The sequence below is a fragment of the Procambarus clarkii genome, chromosome 86 (genome assembly GCF_040958095.1).
Source record: "Procambarus clarkii isolate CNS0578487 chromosome 86, FALCON_Pclarkii_2.0, whole genome shotgun sequence".
In the NCBI taxonomy this organism is placed as follows: Eukaryota; Metazoa; Arthropoda; class Malacostraca; order Decapoda; family Cambaridae; genus Procambarus; species Procambarus clarkii.
In genome coordinates this window covers 2,127,007-2,149,527 of record NC_091235.1, presented here as the reverse complement: position 1 = coordinate 2,149,527, position 22,521 = coordinate 2,127,007, and the positions used below count along the sequence as shown (strand labels likewise).

General features: G+C 40.9%; 1 protein-coding gene across 3 annotated transcripts in view; it reads left to right on the top strand.

Annotated features, from left to right (window-relative positions):
• Window positions 1-22,521, top strand: part of LOC123752114 (uncharacterized) — a 197,564-nt gene that overhangs the window by 109,378 nt on the left and 65,665 nt on the right. For all 3 annotated transcript variants that reach the window (XM_069317005.1, XM_069317004.1, XM_069317006.1), the window contains exon 5: window positions 8,481-8,605. In XM_069317005.1, coding sequence (XP_069173106.1) covers window positions 8,481-8,605 — 125 coding nt within the window. The remainder of the gene's footprint in view (window positions 1-8,480; window positions 8,606-22,521) is intronic.

The window sequence follows — 22,521 nt, the reverse complement described above, 5'->3', positions numbered from 1 at the left end:
AGATGCTGGTCTGGTACCGGCTCTTCTCAGACTTGCTGAGTGGATTGGTGTATATGACAACCAGTTCTTCGTCACAACCATCAACTCCCTGTATGGTGCAAATGGACTAACTACCCCCAGTATTCCAGAGATGACACTTGCTGCCCCAGGGCAGATACCTCCACCTTTAACTACACCAGCTTCATTGCCACGACTTTCCTACGGCTGCACAGCTATGGGGAAATTCTTCCAACATATAGTTGGCTATAATCATAAATTAATTAATAAATCTAGATGAATATATTACATAAGTGAACTGTATAAATTTAATTATGAGTTGGATAATTCCACTTCCACACCTTTTGGGGGGTAGATCTAATACTGCTAGATCTACCTAATGAACATAATATGTTGCATAATTTCAATAATAAGATTTATCAGTAAATAAGGGTTATGGTGTTAGTAAACTAGCTACAATGTCATAACTGAATAATCATCATCTTAGCTCTCGAGCAGGTAATGAGAAGTGTGTCTGACAGCCTTCAGAAATCAGTATAATCCTGTCACAACGTGATGGCGTCGTGGACACATGATTCACCAGTCAAGATGACTCGCTCTCATAAATATAACTCCATGCTGTGAAAAACTTACAATGTAATTTCTGTTGAGCTACAGTTATATTCACTAATTCCACTGAAGAAATCAACCGATTCATGGAATTAAACTTAATAGGTTTATTTGATAATCGTACTTCCTAACGATCCAGAATCTATCACTATCATTATGACTATAAAGAATTATTAGATTACTTATCCGACCGGACGTGGTGTCCTCAATATTAGATGAAGCAGGCAGCAACGTTTGGGACTCGTTAATGCATGAATGATCCCAATTTTTTACGATGCTAAATGGCGAGCTTCTCAGGACACCGATCAAGATAGCTACAACTGAGCAGAGACTCTAGCAGAATGACACGTGCGACCTCTTGCTTCCTATCGATGCATCATCTCGTCATACAAGTTACAATATTTTACTGTCTTACTATTTAATAAGGCGTTACCGACATTATTTTACGTCGTAATAATGTACTTCAGATATCAACAGACGGGTTTCCGCTGTTTATATTATTCAACGGTAGTGTCATTAGATAAAAAACATATATGCGTAGATAATATTCAGTTCATGACTTTTATTCGACCAGAATCAGCTGATCGCAGCTGTGGAAAATTCTACCTAGAAATGGAGGTATATTTGTTTTAATGAATTAAATCAGTTTCCAATCGAAATTACCTTGTAAATTAAATAAAGGTAAGACTGGGTTTAATTCGATTTATATAAATAGTTTGTTCTCATGGGAACTGGGCGGCTGATGTAACAGCGGTCATGGATACTAGGAAGAATTTGGCTGTAATATGCTTCTTGTTAGTAATGTTAGTCAATTTAATTTCCTAGCACAATAAATTTATCTTATTGTACAAGGGGTTAGTATTTGGGGTGTCGGAAATTTCTGACAACAGCCTACCAATATGCCTCCTGGCGCACCTCCCACCCAAGGCGTTCCATGGACAGCAAGTACACCCACTGCACCTTCTCGTCCTGCTATAACTAGAACTCCCACTTTCCTGCTCTGTACACTGAGCACTACTACTCAACCTTCAAGAAACACTGCCTCTGCTTTTGGTTCAGCTGACTCGTCTGACGACGATATCTCAGTTGGGACACAATCCCCTCCTCCTCAACAAAGGATCGAATACATTCCAGATGACTCTTCGCATGAAGGAGTCCTCGAACAACAGCACCGCATTGTCTACAAGAACTAAGACCATCAATAAGACTGCGAAGACTGATCACCCAAGCAAGAAGAATATCAGTAGGAAGAAAGAAGACAGAAGAGGCCTAAAACCCAAATGCAGTAGAATAGAGGACCGAATCCAAGAATAACCTCCTAGAAGTAAACATTTCCTCCAAAACAGACCTCATCTACAGCTCCTGGAACCTATCACCAGTTTACCTTGCGAGACAGCACACCATCAAACCAACACAGAGAAGACTGGGCCACTCCTCCTAGCCCCTCTGCTAGCCATAAGCCTTCCGTACCAACATGCAGCTTTGACGTTGGAAGACAGAAGAATACAGTACCAAATTTCTGAAAAAAACAAGATTACTCCAATTCACAGTGGACAGGCCACTGATCTTTCTGCCCCTCTCGCCGTCGTTCTCTTCCTATTACCAGAGTTTTCAACCTTACCCTCAAGTTTCTTCGTTCCCCAGTTTACCAAACCATTAGGTCCTGAAAGCGAGCGTGGGCCAGAGTAGCTTTAACAGAAGTTACCATCACATAGATAATGTATTTGCTGTGTAATTTTTATTTGCTAATTTTTCAAAAGGTAGCCTATCAACGATCTTTTAAAAATTGTGTCAGCTGCTGTTGATGTTTAGTGCTGGATTTTGCGCCATTCATATTCGGGGTTGGCTCCGGGGTTCCAGAAAGTCGGCAGGTTGCCTCATTGGTCAAAATATACCGGTCATTCAGAGCATGACTAAGGGTCACGCGACTCCCATGAGGTTGGAAGGGCTAGGAGGCTTCTGATTGTAACTAAGTGCTCGCTCATGTCTCCGAATTTGACCACGACAATAGTACCATTGAGCTGCTGCCCCACTATTTAATAGCGGCTCCTCTACGTGATTAGGGTTATGGAAATCAAAGAGGCTCATCCTGAGACTGTAGTCTTTCAGAGGTATTGTAGGTAGCAACACTAGGCTTTGTAGGATGGCGTAGGGCGAATTGGAGTTGGGTGAGGTCCTAGGATACTGCCAAGAAGAATAAATGGTCCCAGATCTGAGGGGGCATATAATGTACTGAGGTTTCTGCAAGGTTTGATTGTCTTTTCTGCCGGAGGCATGGTGCCCCGGGGATAGTGCAGAAAATCATCATTGGGTGATTGTTCCTAGAGGAGGAACCTTTAATTAGGAACCTGGCCTCTCTCGAGTATTTTCTACTACCACCAAGATCTGCACCAGCGGTGGCTCCAGGCCGGCTGAGAAAAATGCTCCTGCCAGCGGGCAATTTAAATGTTGCTCTCTTTCCAATACGTTGAATGAAAAAGTCATTAACTAAAGCTGGACCTTAGTCTGAGGGCTAACACGGAATGAACGCTAAGCAAAGCATCATTCAGGTTGATTGGCATGCAGCTCTTAACATTTCATCTGACATGGTTACAAAGATAGAGGAGTTTACTGCGTTTACTGAAATTCCGGTATTTCAAGTTTGGGCAGTAATGCTAGTGTTAAGTGGTAGCCTAGTGAAGACGGGCCACTATTTAATCTGCTGTAACTTATTCAGTGGCAACCAAGTGGTATGGTGAACAGAGAAATATTAATTAAGAAAGTTGTTAAGTAAAAGACTGTTGAGATGGGGTCAAACAGTGATTTGCACTGTGTTATTGACCAGACTGGCCCAATTCTATTTAAAATACCATAGTTAACTTAGGATACATGAATTTGCATACTTGTAGATCTGAATTTTTAAAAGCAACCTTAAGGTTAAATGTTGCAGACGCTTTCAACATCTTGTGGATTTAGATTAAAATGTAAAGGTAAGCTGTAAACAAAGTTGGCAAGGCTTTAACATTACTTAATTTGCATGTCAGAAATGTTATACATAATATTTAATTCTTCTGATGAAAATTTTCATACTGGAATTTAGTTAATAATGTATAATAGGATAAGATAATGTAGCTAGACTTAGGTAAACATATTTACAGATGATACGAGTATACAGAGTGTAATTTAATCTATATTTTGGGGTGTAATTGTCATATCCACAAGGGCTGTGATAAGGGTTTGAACCTACGTCCAGGATGATCCCAGACGCGCCTTAGTCGACTGTGCTACGACATGGTTCGAACCCTCATCACGGCCCTTGTGGATTTGTTCATTTGATTCATCATGCTATTGTGATTTCTGTTTGTAATTGGCATATTTGTTTCTATGGACTTCTGAGATTTGTTATTTGTATCTATATATTATTAATGAAAACTTAGAAATAGTTAAAGAGTAAGGAAATAATTATGATAATTGTGTGAGGGATATGCCTATATGGTCTGTAGTAATGGTATCCAGCCATATGCAGAAACAGATTATTTCAGAGAGCTAGGAAGGAGATCAGTAGCCACGTTTTCAGCAGTCTCAGTTACCTAGTAATGAGCACTATATTTCAATAACTATCAAGTATTGAAGAACTATCAAGTATATGAAGTACTCAAGTACTCGTTCGAACTCGCTCGAACTGTTTAGATAGTACTTTTTGTAACTATATGCACCATAGTACAAACATTGATGTAAAAGACAATTAGATAGTAGAATTTGGTACTATTCACTTTATAGTCCGAAAAAATAAAGCTAAAAAACTAACTTAAATATTCCTAGCCTAGTTTACCACATATATGTACTATATTTGGCTTCAGATAGCGTATATTAGCCTAGGAAGGTTAGTTTAGATTGTCTTTGCAACGTAAATACAATAAATTCAGTTTATCCTAATTCAATAGTAACGCTTTCTACGTTGTAATTATCCATTACGTCATATATATATACAATGGTCATCATTGTTACTATAAGTACTAACTAAATAGGAGGATGGGCTAGTATTGTGAGTATGTTTTGGGTTAAAATTATTGCTTATTCATATACTTTGATTCATTTTTACTAGCAAGTGAAGTTGTTGTATATGTTATGTAAGTGAAACAAGCTGTCTGTAAATAGCAATTAGGGAAATGCAACTTGCGAGTTACCGAGATTTCCAGCAGCCCTCTTGGCATCTTTGAAACAGCAGTGGCAGCCAGGACTCCGGATGGGCAATAAGTGTGTGGAGGAATCATTTATTTGCACCTTAAGTGTAGAGGATAATTTTCTGTATTAGGAATATTGGCAATATAATATTAATGATAATTAGTGACCTCAGTTAAGTTACAACCATTGTCAAGGTTGTTATCAGTGATTTACTTAAGTATTAACGTTTTATGAAGTCTTGGCAAAGTTATATATATTTAACGCAGACTATCTAATTGTTGAAGACAGGATGTAACCGTGTTTTTATACATGCAATCCCGTGGATTGGGTCTGGAAACTCTTTAGCACAGTTTTGATTTACAAATGGAAATCTCCCATTTAGCAGTACTGTTTTATCTTCAAACCTAGTTATATTGTTGAGTTATATCTCGTGGTCTTAGTATCCTAGAATTTGTTTAATTGTCCCTTCAACAACTTTCCATCTAGGACTAATTTATTATTCAACTATCTGTTGGAGCAGTGGCCGGAGTTTATGGAGACATTGTTGACCACACAGTAGCTGAAAAAATAGCAATATCATACAGATATTCATTGTCTGTAGCCCAGCTCATTGGGGCCACACAGTGCTTCTCATTTCATACTGATGCATAGACGTCAGGAGTAGCTTTGTTTTAGGCAAGGCATGTATACAAAAGTGACAAATCTTTGTAGTAACAGGACTTACCACTTATTGACAGTTAAGTAGATTAGTCACTACACTGGTATGGAAGGAAAATGGAGTACCAATGTGGGAAATCACCACCTTCATTTCAAAGTAACAGCTTTAAATAGCCTCTTAAATAATAAACCAACTGATCTATGCAATATAAATTTAATTGAGAAAATCCGTAGGAGCCGTGATGAGGGTTCGATCCCATGCGGTGGGTGTTCCTATGCACACGCCTTAGTGGGTCAAAAGGATTGCAACCTGGAGTTCTACTGAGCTCACAAAGGTTTCCTGAGGTTTGCACTGAAGCTGGACCAAAATTTTCACACAATCCCCCGCATGAACTCTGGCTCTGTCATCCAGGAATGTTCTATGTCTGACCTCTGTTCTACATAGGTTCGAACCCTCATCACGACTCCTTCGTTTTTTTCATTCACACATCATGTTAGTGTGATTACTCTCTGTGTATTGAAAGAGAAGTGTCAGAGATAGAACATTCCTGGATGACAGAGCCAGAGTGCATTGGAGGAATTGTGTGAAAATTCTGGTCTGGCTACAGCGGAAGCCTCAAGAAACCCATGTAAGCTCAGTAGAACTTAAGGTTGCAATCCTTGTTGCCCATGTCGTGGCCTAGTTGATGAGTGAGTGTGCATGGGAATACCTACCGCATAGGTTCGAACCCTCATCACGGCTCCTATATATTTTCTCATTGATATATCATGTTAGTGTTATTACTCTGAGTGTTAATTTTATTCAAAGGAATTTAATTGTAATGTTAAAGACTTTACTTGCTGGTAATTGATATCTTCAGAATTAAATTTAGCAAATGCTTACTAATTATGCTTATAATCTTAAATTAAAAATAAAATCGCAACTGCAAGATTGTTAAATCAAAGTAAGAGAACTCGGCTTAGCTGTGGTTGTAGTGTAGTCACGTTCACAATCTGGCACAGACAGTTACCTGCGATGATTCACTTCCATCATCAACCAAACCAACTCGTTCTCACACTTGCTTCAGTCAATATTGGCTTATTTAATAAGTGCATATATGACATACTAATTGATTGTGAATATTTTAGTTTACCTTGAAAAGCTTCATAGAAAACACCGACCTCATCTAACCTTCTTAGTATGTTAAGATAAGCATCTTATTGCTTCTTATTTACAATTACTACTTAACCTATCAATGGTATAGGTTAAGTAATAATTGTAATTAAGAAGCAATAAGATGCTTATCTTAAACGCTAAGAAGGTTAGGTGAGGTCGGTGTTTTCTATGAAGTTTTTCAAGGTAAACTAAAATATTTACAATCAATTAGTATGTCACATATGCACTTATTAAATAAACCAATATTTACTATCAGCAAGTGCGAGAACGGGTTGACCAAACAATGGTTAGGTCTAGGCTAATGTTCACGGTCAATAGCACTGCTTTCAACTATCTGGTAAAGGGTCCCAACAACCTATGAAAAAGATAAAAAAAATTATGAATATAATAACCGTTGCGGTGAGTAATGGTTCGTATGTTAACCTGTAATTTAACCTGATCTATTATCCGATAATGACCATAGAGAAATAATTAAATAATTATCACAAATCAAATTTGACTACATATCTATATAAATAAAAATGTAAATGTTCGTTTGTTCAAAATCGCAAATCTCCGAAAGTTGATTGCTTTGAAATTTTCAAAGTTCTATTCGCATCCAAGCGGGTTTTTTTTATATACGTACTATATAGATGTCACGTCTGTGACAGGACAAAACATGCTTTTTTAGGAAAATTGTGTTTTTCATGTGAAGGAAATCTTTGAAACCTCTTTACCGATTGCTTTGGAATTTTGACACAACGTTCCACTCGAATACACAAATGTTTTTATATACCTACTAGATGCCACACCTATGACAGGTAAAAACATGCTTTTTTTGTTGCACGCAATAGCAACACACGCTATACTAAATATGTTACAATTCCATTTCATTGTTTCCGATTGCATTGATAAATAGAATTTTCATAGATTTCGATTTATTGTCATTTTGATTTAATTGTTTTGTGTGACATTGCATTGGATTTGAGCTGTGTTGTTTACCATTCTGTTCATTTCATGAGTATAGTTTATGTATTTTATTTTTTTAGTTTTTTCAATTCGTTATTTAACTGTTTTTCTTATATTTCAGTGATGGGAACATCAGATCATTTAATGTTCCCAATTTTCTGATGGGAACATCAGATTATTTGGGAATGCATCGGACAATGGAGTGGGGAATGGTGGAGAGGATGAGGGGACGGGAATGGGGGATGTTGGGGAGAACGAGGGGACGAGTGAGTGAGGAATGATTGGGAGGACGAGGGGACAGGTGAGTGAGGAATGGTTGTGAGGACGAGGGGACGAGTGAGTGAGGAATGGTTGTGAGGACGAGGGGACAGGTGAGTGAGGAATGATTGGGAGGACGTGGGGACGGGGAAGGGGGAAATGGTGGGGAGGACAGGGAGACAGGGGAAGGTTGCTGTGGCTCAGCAACTCACATGCGTTGCTGAACCATAGCAACGCCTGGCCGGATACAGCTAATCCTTATATAAATAACATATGATAAATTTATGTCAAATTTATATCCAGTATATAACCATTATGTGACTAGTATAAGACTAGTAAATTACAAAAATGGATTATCAGTATATAGAAAGTATATCTAATATATAACTAGTATTTGAGCAATGCATGGTCTCTACAAGACAAGCATATTGTCGGTACATAGTCAGTATGACCAGTACAAGGCCATTATATGTTTAATACATCGTAAATATATAACCAATAAATGACCAATGTATGCCGATTATATTACCAGTATATGACGAGTATATGGACTGCATATGGCCAGTATGTTTGCAGTAGTTACTACAGTAAAGATATCATATAAACATTCGCATGATGGAGATCCGTCAATAAAAAATGTGTTTGCTGAGAAAGTAGATGAATGTGCATTAATTAATAAGTTTAATTCCAGATCCTATTTACGGTGACAAGAAGCCAAGGACTGAAACTTTGATGTCACGTTTCTTCAAACAGAGTCCTGAAAGAACAAATTCACCTGGAGCACCACGCACTTCAAAGAATCTAAAACGGCCTTCAGTAAGTTATTTATTTATTAAAAATTTCTTAGAACTGGTTATTGAGCAGTAAAATTATTTCTGACTCCTATGCTGCTTTTGGGATTTCCTCTGGACTTTACCCTAGACCAACAAGTGTAACTAACTCTAGGACAACAGTATTAACCGAGGGGCACGACCAAACACATGACTCTAGGACAACAGTATTAACCGAGGGGCACGACCAAACACATGACTCTAGGACAGCAGTATTAACCGAGGGGCACGACCAAACACATGACTCTAGGACAACAGTATTAACCGAGGGGCACGACCAAACACAAGACTCTAGGACAACAGTATTAACCGAGGGGCACGACCAAACACATGACAGGATATTAAGGTCCAAGGCCGTGACAGAGAGATCAAACACCAACAACCAAAGGCTGTGATAGGCCTCACACCACAGGGGCCTGTGGCTGAGTGGACAGCGCTTAAGACAAGTAATGCTAGGGTTCGGGTTCGATCCCCAGCGATGACGGAAAACAAATGGGCAGAGTTTCTTTCACCCTGATGCTCCTGTTACCTGGCAGTAAATAGTTACCTGGGAGTTAGACAACTGTTATGGGCTGCTTCCTGGGTGTGTGTGTGTACTCATCTATTTGTGCTTGCAGTATCGAGCATTGACTCTTGGATCCCGCCTTTCTAGCCATCGGTTGTTTACAGCAATGACTCCTGTCCCATTTTCCTATCATACCTAATTTTAAAATTATGAATAGAGTTTGCTTCCACAACCTGCTCCCCCAGTGCATTACATTTTTCCACTACTCTCACGCTAAAAGAAAACTTCCTAACATCTCTGTGACTCATCTGAGTTTCCAATTTCCACCCATGTCCCCTTCTTCTGTTACTATTACGTGTGAACATTTCATCTATTTCCACTTTGTCAATTCCCCTGAGTATTTTATATGTCCCTATCATATCTCCTCTCTCCCTTCTTTTCTCTAGTGTTTTAAGGTTCAGTTCCTTCAGACGCTCTTCATATCCCATCCCTCGTAACTCTGGGACAAGCCTCGTTGCAAACCTCTGAATCTTCTCCAGATTCCTTATGTGTTTCTTCAGGTGGGGGCTCCCTGATGGCTCGGCATACTCTAAGACAGGTTTCACGTAGGCAGTGTAAAACGCCCTGAAAGCCTCTTCACTTAGGTTTATGAATGAAGTGCTAATTTTCGCCTGTGTAGAGTATGCTGCTGTCGTTATCCTATTTATATGTGCCTCAGGAGTTAGATTAGGTGTCACATCCACTCCCAGGTCTCTTTCTCGAATCATTACAGGTAGGCAGTTCCCCTTCATTGTGTACTGTCCCTTTGGTCGCCTATCACCTGATCCCATTTCCATAACTTTACATTTACTGGTGTTGAACTCCAGTAGCCATTTCTGTGACCATCTCAGCAACCTGTCCAGGTCCTCTTGGAGGATCCTACAATCCTAATCAGTCACAACTCTTCTCATTAATTTTGCGTCATCTGCGAACATTGACATGTAGGATTCCACTCCTGTAAACATATCATTTACGTAAATTGAAAGAGGATTGGTCCCAGCACTGATCCTTGAGGTACTCCACTCGTTACTGTTCGCCAGTCCGACTTCTCGCCCCTTACCATTACCCTCTGGCTCCTTCCTGTTAGGTAGTTCCTTACCCATGCTAGGGCTTTTCCGCTTACTCCTGCCTGCCTCTCAAGTTTGTATAGCAGGCTCAAACTTGAGAGGCAGGCAGGCAAACTTGTGTGTGTGTGTGTGTGTGTGCGCGCGCGTGTATTCACCTAGTTGTGTTTTGCGGGGGTTGAGCTTTGCTCTTTCGGCCTGCCTCTCAACTGTCAATCAACGGTTTACTAACAACTTTTTTTTCCCCACATCACACACACACACACCACAGGAAGCAGCCCGTGACAGCTGATTAACTCCAAGGTCCCTTTTTACTGCTAAGTAACAGGGGGATTCAGGGTGAAAGAAACTTTGCCCATTTGTTTCTGCCTGGTGCGGGAATCGAACCTGCGCCACAGAATTACGAGTCCTGTGCGCTATCCACCAGGCTACCAGGCTCCCCTTGTGTGTGTGTGTACTCCCCTAATTGTACTCACCTAATTGTGCTTGCGGAGGATGAGCTCTGGCTCTTTGGTCCCGCCTCTCAACTGTCAATCAACTGATGTACAGATTCCTGAGCCTATTGGGCTCAGGAATCTAGAAATGTATTCATATCTACATTTGAAACTGTGTATGGAGTCAGCCTTCATCACATCACTGCCTAATGCATTCCATCTGTTAACTACTCTGAGTAATTAACAGATGGAATGCATTAGGCAGTGATGTAGTGGAGGCTGACTCCATACACAGTATACTCACCTAATTGTGTTTGCGGAGGTTAAGCTCTGGCTCTTTGGTCCCGCCTCTCAACCGTCAATCAACAGGTGTACAGGTTCCTGAACCTATTGGGCTCTATCATATCTACACTTGAAACTGTGTATGGAGTCAGCCTCCACCACATCACTTCCCAATGCATTCCATTTGTCAACAACTCTGACACTATAAAAGTTCTTTCTAATATCTCTGTGGCTCATTTGGGCACTCAGTTTCCACTTGTGTCCCCTAGTGTGTGTGCCCCTTGTGTTAAATAGCCTGTATGTATGTATAAAGTATGTATGTATGTATAAAGTATGTATGTATGTATGTATGTAGTATGCGGCTCCAGCATGGAGCCGCATACTCCAGAACAGTGTGTGTGTGTGTGTGTGTGTGTGTGTGTGTGTGTGTGTGTGTGTGTGTGTGTGTGTGTGTGTGTGTGTGTGTTAAAAAAATTTGATTGATTGGAAGTTGAGAGGCGGGGCCAAAGAGCAGAGCTCAACCCCCGCAAGCACAACTAGGTGAATACAGGGTTAACCTGTAGCTGATGGAAGCTTTTCTGTCCCGAGTTAATGCTCCATTGGGTATATCTTTAAGTGAACTGATCCTTGGTCAAGTCAATATCTTCGTCAACATGCATTATTTTAACTGAAGTTAGTCTTAGGCTTCATATTTCAGTCCATCTAGGAGACCAGGTTGCGTTACATCATTTTGAATAACCTCAACCTTTGCCCATTGGCTTCGAGAAAGAGTGAGTAAAGCAGGCATATAAGGAACAAAGATGAGTTTGTGTACCTGGGCTCCACAATCTCAGACATTGGAGATTCCCACAATTCCCTGAACACTGAGCTCAATAGGCGTATCAAGAAGGCTGCAACAACACTAGCCAAGCTCACATAAGCGCGTTTGGGAAAATGTCAAACTGACAGTGCACACCAAGGTGCAGGTCTACATGGCTTTTGTAGCGAGTACTACTCTACGACTCGGAATCCTGGACCCTGCGCTCTCGCCACGAGAGGCGGCTCAATACCTTTCACATGCGGAACCTGAGACGCATCCTTGGCATCACGTAGAGAAACCACATCACCAACAACACAGTACTCGAGAGAACAGGAGTCCCTTTAATGTTCAGTATCCTGAAGCAGAGACGCATACGGTGGCTAGGACATGTCAAACACATGGAAGATGGCCACATACCGAAGGACCTCTTGTATGGAGAACTGGCATCAGGAAAGAGATCCACAGGAAGACCCTAGCTGCACTTCAGAGACGCCTGCAAACGCCACCTCAAGCTGCTGAACATTGACATCAACACTGGAGAGGCAGCAGCTGTGGACAGATCTGCCTGGAGATGCAAAGTGCAGAAGGGACTCCAGCAATTCGAGGACGAACTGAAGAGGCAGGCAGAGAAAAAAGAGAATTCAGAGGAAGTCTCGACCACTGACGGACTCAACAGCTTCGGCGTTTATCTGCACTCGCTGCAGTCGGGACTGCTGTTCTCGAGTTGGACTTCACAGCCACAGCAGACGCTGCACCTGTTACGTACTGCTACGCATAGCTCATTACACTACAGGGGTTAGTAAGCGCTCGTTCTAGGGGTATTCAAATGACCCCTGTCTCTTAATGTCCAACCAGAATGTCACATCACTACGTACATACTTAATAAGCAGAAAATTTCACTAGGGATGCAAATATCACACAGGTAAATAAAAGGTTTATATAAAATAATTATATATATATAAACCAAGGTCACTATTCTTTCAGGTATATCAGTAATCAGATAGCATACATAATATCTATAATCAAATAAAATAGGCTCACCAGAATAACTGTATTACTGAAACAACACAGAAATACACAAGAACAGACACTTATCAGACCAGTTGACCCGACGCTCGTCTCCCAGTTACTGACTAAAGTGGCGTCAGGACGCCCCACATTTCGCTCCCTCACAACATAAGGAATGGTAAATTTATATAAAACTAATTTGCTTAATAAGCAACAATACTGTGCAAAAACAAACATTAAAATAACATAATTAGGAATTATTAAATTTATATGAATAAACAGAGGTAATGTAGTTTATAATAAACATAATTATTTATGGAAAATAATAACGAGGAACCTGCTATATATATATATATATATATATATATATATATATATATATATATATATATATATATATATATATATATATATATATATATATATATATATGTATTATTAAATATGACCGAAAAAGTAAGATTAATAATTCTAACACGAATTTTCTCAATCTTTCGTACATTACGCTTCACTGTTGGAGGTAAATCAAAAATCACTTCTCCAAAATTCATTTTTATTTCTAGTCTGACGCGACACGGGCGCGTTTCGTAAAACTTATTACATTTTCAAAGACTTCACAAATACACAACTGATTAGGACTTGCGTTTCCCTGATTTTATATCTACATTTGAGTGAGATGGGAAGGGTGATGTGGCATTACATTTGAGTGAGGTGGGAAGGGTGATGTGGCATTAACACAAGACAGAACACTAGGGGATATTAATAGGGTACTAAAAGTATCAACACAAGACAGAACAGAAACAATGGGTATTGAATAGAAGTGTTTGTAGAAAGCCTATTGGTCCATATTTCTTGATGCTTCTATATTGGAGCGGAGTCTTGAGGTGGGTAGAATATAGTTGTGCAATAATTGGCTGTTGATTGCTGGTGTTGACTTCTTGATGTGTAGTGCCTCGCAAACGTCAAGCCGCCTGCTATCGCTGTATCTATCGATGATTTCTGTGTTGTTTACTAGGATTTCTCTGGCGATGGTTTGGTTATGGGAAGAGATTATATGTTCCTTAATGGAGCCCTGTTGTTTATGCATCGTTAAACGCCTAGAAAGAGATGTTGTTGTCTTGCCTATATACTGGGTTTTTTGGAGCTTACAGTCCCCAAGTGGGCATTTGAAGGCATAGACGACGTTAGTCTCTTTTAAAGCGTTCTGTTTTGTGTCTGGAGAGTTTCTCATGAGTAGGCTGGCCGTTTTTCTGGTTTTATAGTAAATCGTCAGTTGTATCCTCTGATTTTTGTCTGTAGGGATAACGTTTCTATTAACAATATCTTTCAGGACCCTTTCCTCTGTTTTATGAGCTGTGGAAAAGAAGTTCCTGTAAAATAGTCTAATAGGGGGTATAGGTGTTGTGTTAGTTGTCTCTTCGGAGGTTGCATGGCTTTTCACTTTCCTTCTTATGATGTCTTCGATGAAACCATTGGAGAAGCCGTTATTGACTAGGACCTGCCTTACCCTACAGAGTTCTTCGTCGACTTGCTTCCATTCTGAGCTGTGGCTGAGAGCACGGTCGACGTATGCGTTAACAACACTCCTCTTGTACCTGTCAGGGCAGTCGCTGTTGGCATTTAGGCACATTCCTATGTTTGTTTCCTTTGTGTAGACTGCAGTGTGGAAACCTCCGCCCTTTTCCATGACTGTTACATCTAGAAAAGGCAGCTTCCCATCCTTTTCCGTCTCGTAAGTGAAACGCAGCACGGAACTCTGCTCAAATGCCTCCTTCAGCTCCTGCAGATGTCTGACATCAGGTACCTGTGTAAAAATGTCGTCAACATACCTGCAGTATATGGCCGGTTTCAAGTTCATGTCGACTAAGACTTTTTGCTCGATGGTACCCATGTAGAAGTTTGCAAACAGGACACCTAGGGGAGAACCCATGGCGACCCCATCTACTTGCTTATACATGTGCCCATCCGGGCTCAAGAAGGGTGCCTCTTTAGTACAAGCTTGGAGTAGTTTCCTCGGAATACTTTCTGGCTTACGAGACGGAAAAGGATGGGAAGCTGCCTTTTCTAGATGTAACAGTCATGGAAAAGGGCGGAGGTTTCCACACTGCAGTCTACACAAAGGAAACAAACATAGGAATGTGCCTAAATGCCAACAGCGACTGCCCTGACAGGTACAAGAGGAGTGTTGTTAACGCATACGTCGACCGTGCTCTCAGCCACAGCTCAGAATGGAAGCAAGTCGACGAAGAACTCTGTAGGGTAAGGCAGGTCCTAGTCAATAACGGCTTCTCCAATGGTTTCATCGAAGACATCATAAGAAGGAAAGTGAAAAGCCATGCAACCTCCGAAGAGACAACTAACACAACACCTATACCCCCTATTAGACTATTTTACAGGAACTTCTTTTCCACAGCTCATAAAACAGAGGAAAGGGTCCTGAAAGATATTGTTAATAGAAACGTTATCCCTACAGACAAAAATCAGAGGATACAACTGACGATTTACTATAAAACCAGAAAAACGGCCAGCCTACTCATGAGAAACTCTCCAGACACAAAACAGAACGCTTTAAAAGAGACTAACGTCGTCTATGCCTTCAAATGCCCACTTGGGGACTGTAAGCTCCAAAAAACCCAGTATATAGGCAAGACAACAACATCTCTTTCTAGGCGTTTAACGATGCATAAACAACAGGGCTCCATTAAGGAACATATAATCTCTTCCCATAACCAAACCATCGCCAGAGAAATCCTAGTAAACAACACAGAAATCATCGATAGATACAGCGATAGCAGGCGGCTTGACGTTTGCGAGGCACTACACATCAAGAAGTCAACACCAGCAATCAACAGCCAATTATTGCACAACTATATTCTACCCACCTCAAGACTCCGCTCCAATATAGAAGCATCAAGAAATATGGACCAATAGGCTTTCTACAAACACTTCTATTCAATACCCATTGTTTCTGTTCTGTCTTGTGTTGATACTTTTAGTACCCTATTAATATCCCCTAGTGTTCTGTCTTGTGTTAATGCCACATCACCCTTCCCACCTCACTCAAATGTAATGCCACATCACCCTTCCCACCTCACTCAAATGTAGATATAAAATCAGGGAAACGCAAGTCCTAATCAGTTGTGTATTTGTGAAGTCTTTGAAAATGTAATAAGTTTTACGAAACGCGCCCGTGTCGCGTCAGACTAGAAATAAAAATGAATTTTGGAGAAGTGATTTTTGATTTACCTCCAACAGTGAAGCGTAATGTACGAAAGATTGAGAAAATTCGTGTTAGAATTATTAATCTTACTTTTTCGGTCATATTTAATAATATATGTCTACAGGAAAGACTGCTACCAAAATATACTAATGTTAAAGTGCACGACCCAGCAGCAAGGAATCAAGCCTTCACGATAAAATATCGCCAGGATCAGATTCGTGATCAGATATACAAGGCAGAGAATGAAATCAAAGACAACAAAACGCAACTACTTCATGCTACAAACGAGTGGAGAAATAGCAACATCGACCATAGTATCCGTACCCGCATTGAACAACACCTCGACATCCTCACAGACCAACATCACCTCAGCACTGAAACAAGGATTATCAAGAAACTAACAACATTATATGGAGGACCTATGGCAATTCCACGACCAAGAGATGGCTTCCTGAACCTTGCAGGAATTAACCTCACTGAGGACCAAGTCACTCTCCTAAATCTGGGCATAAACTGTCATGTTATGTCCAGACCGAGTGAAATGGCCCGGAAAGTAGAGTTGGAAATTCTGTTGGACGACATATTCGACCTCGAGACACAAAAGAAGGTCACTACCAAAGATACCTTACAAGCAGAACTTATTGCAGAAGGAGGAAAGAATCGAGGCAACTACAGAAGCACCATACTGTCCCCCGAGCTTAAAGCGGCAGCTAAAAGCCTTCGTGAGAACAAGGAGATAGTTGTCAGGAGAGGTGACAAGTCGCCAATATATGTCATTCTTAAAAAAGACGAATATCTGGCGAAAATGAACATCATACTCTCTGACCAAACTAAGTTCCAAAGGGTAACGAAGGACACTACAGCCGAATTAAAAGCAAAGGTCAACAAACTGATCGAAACTGTGAACGCCAAGAAATCCGGACTCCACCTGCCAAAGATCATTGGGGAATATAAACCTGGATATGCGTATGGAAATGTCAAGACGCACAAGCCTGGAAACCCACTTCGGCCAATCATTAGCCAGATACCCACACCCACGTACAGACTGGCGAAGCGACTCAACGGCCTGCTGACTCCTTATGTTCCTTGCGCCTTCAGCCTGAAGTCTCCAAAGGAATTTGTGGACTTACTGCGGGGCGCACGGGCCACAGGGATAAGAGCCTCGTTGGACGTAGAATCGCTGTTTACCAACGTACCTGTGGACGAGACAATCGGAATGATAGCCGACAGAGTGTATCGTGATCCAGCCTGTACTCCTCTTGACATGCCAGAAAGTATTCTGAGGAAACTACTCCAAGCTTGTACTAAAGAGGCACCCTTCTTGAGCCCGGATGGGCACATGTATAAGCAAGTAGATGGGGTCGCCATGGGTTCTCCCCTAGGTGTCCTGTTTGCAAACTTCTACATGGGTACCATCGAGCAAAAAGTCTTAGTCGACATGAACTTGAAACCGGCCATATACTGCAGGTATGTTGACGACATTTTTACACAGGTACCTGATGTCAGACATCTGCAGGAGCTGAAGGAGGCATTTGAGCAGAGTTCCGTGCTGCGTTTCACTTACGAGACGGAAAAGGATGGGAAGCTGCCTTTTCTAGATGTAACAGTCATGGAAAAGGGCGGAGGTTTCCACACTGCAGTCTACACAAAGGAAACAAACATAGGAATGTGCCTAAATGCCAACAGCGACTGCCCTGACAGGTACAAGAGGAGTGTTGTTAACGCATACGTCGACCGTGCTCTCAGCCACAGCTCAGAATGGAAGCAAGTCGACGAAGAACTCTGTAGGGTAAGGCAGGTCCTAGTCAATAACGGCTTCTCCAATGGTTTCATCGAAGACATCATAAGAAGGAAAGTGAAAAGCCATGCAACCTCCGAAGAGACAACTAACACAACACCTATACCCCCTATTAGACTATTTTACAGGAACTTCTTTTCCACAGCTCATAAAACAGAGGAAAGGGTCCTGAAAGATATTGTTAATAGAAACGTTATCCCTACAGACAAAAATCAGAGGATACAACTGACGATTTACTATAAAACCAGAAAAACGGCCAGCCTACTCATGAGAAACTCTCCAGACACAAAACAGAACGCTTTAAAAGAGACTAACGTCGTCTATGCCTTCAAATGCCCACTTGGGGACTGTAAGCTCCAAAAAACCCAGTATATAGGCAAGACAACAACATCTCTTTCTAGGCGTTTAACGATGCATAAACAACAGGGCTCCATTAAGGAACATATAATCTCTTCCCATAACCAAACCATCGCCAGAGAAATCCTAGTAAACAACACAGAAATCATCGATAGATACAGCGATAGCAGGCGGCTTGACGTTTGCGAGGCACTACACATCAAAAAGTCAACACCAGCAATCAACAGCCAATTATTGCACAACTATATTCTACCCACCTCAAGACTCCGCTCCAATATAGAAGCATCAAGAAATATGGACCAATAGGCTTTCTACAAACACTTCTATTCAATACCCATTGTTTCTGTTCTGTCTTGTGTTGATACTTTTAGTACCCTATTAATATCCCCTAGTGTTCTGTCTTGTGTTAATGCCACATCACCCTTCCCACCTCACTCAAATGTAATGCCACATCACCCTTCCCACCTCACTCAAATGTAGATATAAAATCAGGGAAACGCAAGTCCTAATCAGTTGTGTATTTGTGAAGTCTTTGAAAATGTAATAAGTTTTACGAAACGCGCCCGTGTCGCGTCAGACTAGAAATAAAAATGAATTTTGGAGAAGTGATTTTTGATTTACCTCCAACAGTGAAGCGTAATGTACGAAAGATTGAGAAAATTCGTGTTAGAATTATTAATCTTACTTTTCGGTCATATTTAATAATATATGTCTACAGGAAAGACTGCTACCAAAATATACTAATATATATATGTATATATATATGTCGTACCTAGTAGCCAGAACACACTTCTCAGCCTACTATGCAAGGCCCAATTTGCCTAATAAGCCAAGTTTTCATGAATTAATTATTTTTCGACTACCTAACCTAACTTTCTCGGCTACCTAACCTAACCTATAAATATAGGTTAGGTTAGGTTAGGTAGGGTTGGTTAGGTTCGGTCATATATTTACGTTAATTTTGACTCCAATAACAAAAAATTGACCTCAAACATAATGAAATGGGTAGCTTTATCATTTCATAAGAAAAAAATTAGAGAAAATATATTAATTCATGAAAACTTGGCTTATTAGGCAAATTGGGCCTTGCATAGTAGGCTGAGAAGTGCGTTCTGGCTACTAGGTACGCCATATATATATATATATATATATATATATATATATATATATATATATATATATATATATAAATATATATATATATATATATATATATATATATATATATATATATATATATATATATATATATATATAAATATATATGTCGTACCTAGTAGCCAGAACGCACTTCTCGGCCTAATATGCAAGGCCCGATTTGCCTAATAAGCCAAGTTTTCCTGAATTAATACATTTTCTCTAATTTTTTTCTTATGAAATGATAAAGCTACCCATTTCATTATATATGAGGTCAATTTTTTTTATTGGAGTTAAAATTTAAGTAGATATATGACGAAACCTAACCAACCCTACCTAACCTAACCTAACCTATCTTTATAGGTTAGGTTAGGTTAGGTAGCAGAAAAAGTTAGGTTAGGTTAGGTAGGTTAGGTAGTCGAAAAACAATTAATTCATGAAAACTTGGCTTCTTAGGCAAATCGGGCCTTGCATAGTAGGCTGAGAAGTGCGTTCTGGCTACTAGGTACGACATATATATATATATATATATATATATATATATATATATAAATATATATATATATATATAAGGCACAACTCTCCTAAACACGAGAGTGAAGTATACAACTTTAGAACACTTTCCCACCAGGAGACTCGAACCCTAGCCAGCACAGAAGCCTTCCAGCAACTGGCATAACAGGTACGCCTTAACCCGCTCCACCACCTGCTCAGACCCTTAAAAGAGATGGTAATTTCGGAGTATTTAAATACACCAAAGATCACCACCTCCCAAGAGCACTAGAGCAAGTGAGGGGTCATTTATACGTTTATTTCATCAAGTCCCTGTTAATATGGGAAGACACAGTGTCTATGCTTAAGGCACAACTCTCCTAAACACGAGAGTGAAGTATACAACTTTAGAACACTTTCCCACCAGGAGACTCGAACCCTAGCCAGCACAGAAGCCTTCCAGCAACTGGCATAACAGGTACGCCTTAACCCGCTCCACCACCTGCTCAGACCCTTAAAAGAGATGGTAATTTCGGAGTATTTAAATACACCAAAGATCACCACCTCCCAAGAGCACTAGAGCAAGTGAGGGGTCATTTATACGTTTATTTCATCAAGTCCCTGTTAATATGGGAAGACACAGTGTCTATGCTTAAGGCACAACTCTCCTAAACACGAGAGTGAAGTATACAACTTTAGAACACTTTCCCACCAGGAGACTCGAACCCTAGCCAGCACAGAAGCCTTCCAGCAACTGGCATAACAGGTACGCCTTAACCCGCTCCACCACCTGCTCAGACCCTTAAAAGAGATGGTAATTTCGGAGTATTTAAATACACCAAAGATCACCACCTCCCAAGAGCACTAGAGCAAGTGAGGGGTCATTTATACGTTTATTTCATCAAGTCCCTGTTAATATGGGAAGACACAGTGTCTATGCTTAAGGCACAACTCTCCTAAACACGAGAGTGAAGTATACAACTTTAGAACACTTTCCCACCAGGAGACTCGAACCCTAGCCAGCACAGAAGCCTTCCAGCAACTGGCATAACAGGTACGCCTTAACCCGCTCCACCACCTGCTCAGACCCTTAAAAGAGATGGTAATTTCGGAGTATTTAAATACACCAAAGATCACCACCTCCCAAGAGCACTAGAGCAAGTGAGGGGTCATTTATACGTTTATTTCATCAAGTCCCTGTTAATATGGGAAGACACAGTGTCTATGCTTAAGGCACAACTCTCCTAAACACGAGAGTGAAGTATACAACTTTAGAACACTTTCCCACCAGGAGACTCGAACCCTAGCCAGCACAGAAGCCTTCCAGCAACTGGCATAACAGGTACGCCTTAACCCGCTCCACCACCTGCTCAGACCCTTAAAAGAGATGGTAATTTCGGAGTATTTAAATACACCAAAGATCACCACCTCCCAAGAGCACTAGAGCAAGTGAAGGGTCATTTATACGTTTATTTCATCAAGTCCCTGTTAATATGGGAAGACACAGTGTCTATGCTTAAGGCACAACTCTCCTAAACACGAGAGTGAAGTATACAACTTTAGAACACTTTCCCACCAGGAGACTCGAACCCTAGCCAGCACAGAAGCCTTCCAGCAACTGGCATAACAGGTACGCCTTAACCCGCTCCACCACCTGCTCAGACCCTTAAAAGAGATGGTAATTTCGGAGTATTTAAATACACCAAAGATCACCACCTCCCAAGAGCACTAGAGCAAGTGAGGGGTCATTTATACGTTTATTTCATCAAGTCCCTGTTAATATGGGAAGACACAGTGTCTATGCTTAAGGCACAACTCTCCTAAACACGAGAGTGAAGTATACAACTTTAGAACACTTTCCCACCAGGAGACTCGAACCCTAGCCAGCACAGAAGCCTTCCAGCAACTGGCATAACAGGTACGCCTTAACCCGCTCCACCACCTGCTCAGACCCTTAAAAGAGATGGTAATTTCGGAGTATTTAAATACACCAAAGATCACCACCTCCCAAGAGCACTAGAGCAAGTGAGGGGTCATTTATACGTTTATTTCATCAAGTCCCTGTTAATATGGGAAGACACAGTGTCTATGCTTAAGGCACAACTCTCCTAAACACGAGAGTGAAGTATACAACTTTAGAACACTTTCCCACCAGGAGACTCGAACCCTAGCCAGCACAGAAGCCTTCCAGCAACTGGCATAACAGGTACGCCTTAACCCGCTCCACCACCTGCTCAGACCCTTAAAAGAGATGGTAATTTCGGAGTATTTAAATACACCAAAGATCACCACCTCCCAAGAGCACTAGAGCAAGTGAGGGGTCATTTATACGTTTATTTCATCAAGTCCCTGTTAATATGGGAAGACACAGTGTCTATGCTTAAGGCACAACTCTCCTAAACACGAGAGTGAAGTATACAACTTTAGAACACTTTCCCACCAGGAGACTCGAACCCTAGCCAGCACAGAAGCCTTCCAGCAACTGGCATAACAGGTACGCCTTAACCCGCTCCACCACCTGCTCAGACCCTTAAAAGAGATGGTAATTTCGGAGTATTTAAATACACCAAAGATCACCACCTCCCAAGAGCACTAGAGCAAGTGAGGGGTCATTTATACGTTTATTTCATCAAGTCCCTGTTAATATGGGAAGACACAGTGTCTATGCTTAAGGCACAACTCTCCTAAACACGAGAGTGAAGTATACAACTTTAGAACACTTTCCCACCAGGAGACTCGAACCCTAGCCAGCACAGAAGCCTTCCAG